This window comes from Rhopilema esculentum, chromosome 3 (genome assembly GCF_057945365.1).
Source record: "Rhopilema esculentum isolate cy_ngs chromosome 3, ASM5794536v1, whole genome shotgun sequence".
Lineage (NCBI taxonomy): Eukaryota > Metazoa > Cnidaria > Scyphozoa > Rhizostomeae > Rhizostomatidae > Rhopilema > Rhopilema esculentum.
This window is the reverse complement of record NC_142817.1, coordinates 1,883,662-1,888,131: the sequence shown is the minus strand read 5'-3', so window position 1 is coordinate 1,888,131 and position 4,470 is coordinate 1,883,662. Positions and strand designations below refer to the sequence as shown.

At 37.4% G+C, this 4,470-nt stretch overlaps 1 protein-coding gene across 1 annotated transcript; it reads left to right on the top strand.

Annotated features, from left to right (window-relative positions):
- Positions 1 to 2,799, top strand: LOC135692566 (uncharacterized). The gene has a single exon (XM_065210742.2). The coding sequence runs from the start codon at positions 44 to 46 to the stop codon at positions 1,544 to 1,546; it is 1,503 nt and encodes a 500-aa protein (XP_065066814.2). The 5' UTR covers positions 1 to 43; the 3' UTR covers positions 1,547 to 2,799.
- The last annotated feature ends 1,671 nt before the right edge of the window (positions 2,800 to 4,470 follow it).

Genomic DNA, 4,470 nt, shown 5'->3' with positions numbered 1-4,470 from the left:
TTAAAAAGTCCAGAAATCAGTTTGGCAAGATCAACGTAATACCATGCACAGCTTTGTTGGAACTATCGTTGTACTTTCTGGCATCGCCAGCAGCTTCAAAGTTAGTGGCTTCAGTGAGGCAGTTAATAATGAGCAAATGACTGATGATTTTAAACACTTTTGCAAGATTAACAACTGCCAAACAGACCCTGATATAAATTTTCTGTTCTACTGGAAAAGCGTTCTCGAACCATGCAAATTAAATATCTCATGGGTGGACAGAGATCAGAGAGCGGAACTAAACGGTATGGAGACAAGTGCAAAGAGAACTTCAGTAATTATGGAAAATATCAACTTTGTGAACTCGTACAGCAGGATAATAATACAAACATATACAGATGGTGGTATTAGAAAAACTGTCGGTGGTGACTCGTGGCGAGCAACATTACGCGGCCAAACAACATTGAGTGGCGAAAGAACAAGGCAGATGGCTTACGTGATAGATCGCATGGATGGGACATACGAAATTACGTTTTGGGTTCACGAAGCAGGGACGTATCACTTGGATTTGTTACTGCAATATTCAATGTGCAACGGACTAAGAGATCCTCCAATTGGCTGGTTTGAGATGGGCAATAAGCAGGGTCAAAATCAGCCTGAAAGTCTGATGAGAAATAACACTGATTGGCTGTTCAAGACAGTTTCATTGCCAAAGTTTGAAGTCAAAGGGTGTGACGAAAGGATGAAAGAAGACAGAAGCGAGCCTTGTGGCATATCAACTGATTCCGACAAACTGAGCCACACTGATGCCAAAAAGCTTAGTACTTGTCGATTGATATGGAGAAACTTTGGGTACTGGAAGGATATAAAAGGTAATATTCAATGGTTTTCTGAAAGAGAACGAGATGAGAGCTTCCCTGAAAGCCTAACTGATAAATATGATTTCTTGTGGGCATACGGAGATTCTCTTTGCGAACGATGGTGGTACACACCATTTCGACAAATGCTGTGCCGGAGAGCATTCAGGTCATGTGACCACACATACACTCATACCTATGAAGATAGAGATAGAGGGCAAAAGATACCAGCTGGTCAGAAATTCAACAAAACGCAATTCTTCTCACCAATAAAGAAAATATTATACGACAAAAGAATGACAAACAACAGTGTATTGATCATTAACTTTGGGCTGCACCTGATTACCGGCCTCAATATCAAAGAATTAAAAGATGTTGTCGATTCCTTTGCTAGCATTATCTTGGAATTGCGACGTGAAAAAGGCAAGTTTGGCGCAGCGAAAATAATCTGGAAAACAACAACATGTGCGGTCTTAGAAAACAGCAAACATCCTTTTTATGGCAGATTTTTCCTGACAAACCAGCGAATTCAGCTTTTCAATTCTTACGCTAACTGGAAGCTATGCTCCATAGGAGTTGATATATTTGATGTATATAGCATCACTGCCTCGTATCCAAAGGGCACACTTGATGGACTACACTTTGAAAGTGAAGTTTTCAATCCAACTGATAACGCCTTGGCGAAATTTCTAGCGGAGATGAAGCAGTAAAGATTCAATTAGTGAACAGGTTTATGGACAAAAACTGATCCAGGCTTAGCCTTAGCTTCAGACACCAAACTATTCGTATTTAATGCTATACATTTTTTTGAAAATTTGAAATTTTGAATTATTATTTTTTGAATGGGTATTACAAATTTAGCCAGTTATGCGTAAGAGAAAAACGTGATTTGGAATTATCAGAAATTTGTTGAGATTTAGCTACACATGAACACAGGCTCCTGTCCATTAAATTATTGTAATTTGACCATAGTTTTAAAATTGACGAACCAAGCCAAAACAATACAACACAAGTCCTGAAGGCCATCTTGGAAATTTAAAGGTATTCTTTTACTATAATAGGTATTTCTAGTGACTATTTATAAGCTCTCGAGATTCTTGCGCTCAGAAATTAAAAACATGGAAACTCTTTAAATGACGTTAAAATTTTACCAATTTATATCTCCTTGTCTGAAAGACAAGGAAAGTCTTGCATGCCATTCACTGTGTCGAAATACCAAAATACTTGCCTTCGAATGTCTAAGATACAGTAAAACCCCGCAAACAAGAACCTACTTTTCTAAAAAACAGACTGACTAGGTTCTTATAAATGTGGTACTCATGATATTTTCAGGGTGTGGCTCTTATCGCAAGGACACTAACAACTATGATGCACAAGGTAAACGTAACTAGATTTGGGAATGGCCGGACTGAATTTCAAATTGTAGAGGATATAGTATTTTGTTGGGGACAAACTAATTTCAATCACAATATGAAAAAATTAAAATAAAATGACATAGCTCTGAATATCAATAATCAAACCACAATGACGACTTGAAAACTATATATTCTGACTTTGAGAATTTCATGTTTTATTTTATATGATGTAAAATCTCATAAGAACATGGAAAGAAATCTATCTGTTTTTGGCTTCTATCTTTGGGTGTTATTTTCCACAAAATCAGTCTGTAGGTTCTTATTTTCCTATGTTCTTGTTTGAGGGGTTTTACTGTACGCCGATGTCGAACCGATGTCTGGCCGATGTCAAACCTTCCTGATTGTTCTATCCATTTTTTTGAACCAGTGAGAAAAGTGCGCTATATTACATTAGGGTGAAGGCTTGCAGAGGTAATTTGCTCGCTTCACAGCATTTACTGTAAACAATTAACATGATTTCATCATATAGACCATAGTTTCATTATTTTCTTCTCAAGAAATCCTCTCTCTAAATGTTTTCCGTCAATGATATTTAAGACTTGCTTATTCTTATATGTTCATACCAAAGAATACATTATATCATATGAAAATACCACCATCGGTTTGAACTGCATTTGTGGATATGCTACGTTTGTGCACACTGCACAAGCCTACAACATACACAAACAGGCCCCTGTGAAAGAGATGCGTTGAATATGAACAGGGCCGCCGAATGGGGGGCAATGAGGGGCAAACTGCCCCAGGGCCTCGAGAATTGAATTTTAAAGAAACGCAACGTATGCCTAGAAAATTTTAAAACGTGGTAAGCGATTGTAATAGACATTCTGAAATGCATTTGCAGTCTTAAAGAGACTATGGTTAGAGAAAAGGGGATACACCCCAAAAATATAGCAGATGGACCTTTAAAAATGATGAAAACTGGCATCTTTTTAATTTAGGTGCATGGTTTTCAGGTAGGTACCATTTTTGGTGACCTGTGGTTTGTGATTGGAGATGTCAAACAAAAGAGCGCACCTCCTTATGATCATTTTTTCCCGAACTTTTTCTAGGAGCCACAACGCCCCTGCTGGAGACCTCACCCTACTTTTTCCTGTTCCATTCTCTGAGGCTCTGGCACCCAGGGTAGCCCACCCTAGAAAAAGTAACCACTGTGCAACTGCCGTGGAGAAGCATTTTCCATCAAAAAATATTTGAAGTAAAAGCTCGATAACTTCAGGTCTGACCTTGCAAACCAATTTTTGTTTTGGTAGGGCGGAGTGATGCTAGTCAAAACAAGATTAGATGACCTGAAGAGAATCTCAAATGAATGAAAGCAAATGCAAGAAATAAAATACAAAATTTACTTACCAATAGAAAGAATACTTAAGAACTTGTACTTTCAAAGCTAGTCGTTTCTCCTTTTTTGTCTTCGGAAAAGAACACAATTTAGAATTGATTCTTAACAACTGTTTAAAAATTTTACATGCGAAGCAAAAATGTGTAGATTGGATCTGATGAATTATTTTGACTTTAATATTTAATAAGCATCAACGAATAACAATACAAAAGATCTATAAAATACAAAAGATAAAAAATATGCAAATCTTATCTTCAAATTTACAGATAAATTTTGTCCACCACTCATCCTCGTGACATATAGTGTAACTCGTCACTTAAAAAGTCGAATTTCAACTCCTATTTAATCCTCGACTGAAAGTGGTAATTACTCATCACCCCTCCCCTACCCCCACTTTTGTCAAAACAAATCGTAACAAGTTATTAAAATGCTTGAAGTAAGGGTGGGTTGTGTCTTTTAAGATTTCCTTAAGCAAAATGCACATGGTATAAAGTACTCTGCAAAAGCTGATGCCACCTCTGTCGTATTAACGAGAAGGTCTAAGTGTGAAAACCTCTTTAAGACACATGTGAAAACTCCTTCTCTGGTCTTCCGGTACAACAGCAAATCAAAATATTCTGTTGTCCAGGTCTTCCCAAGAACTTATTGTTATTCCTCTCCTCCAGAACAATTTAAGAACACAGTTTAAATTTCTGCCTCCATTTCGTCACCAGCCTCGGGTCAAAACACAGCGCGCGAAAAATAAAAAAAGATTGATGACGCCAGTTTATCCTAGGACTGGAATGGGAGCAACATTTTCATCGTAACCATCTTGATTGAATGCAAATGGCCTTTTAGATTAAGAGTGGTAATTTTGAAGGCATAGACTTCTTGATCTTTGATA

What these genes read in the sequence shown, in the direction of transcription:
- LOC135692566 (XM_065210742.2), top strand. Translation starts at nt 44, where the DNA reads ATGCACAGCTTTGTTGGAACTATCGTTGTACTTTCTGGCATCGCCAGC.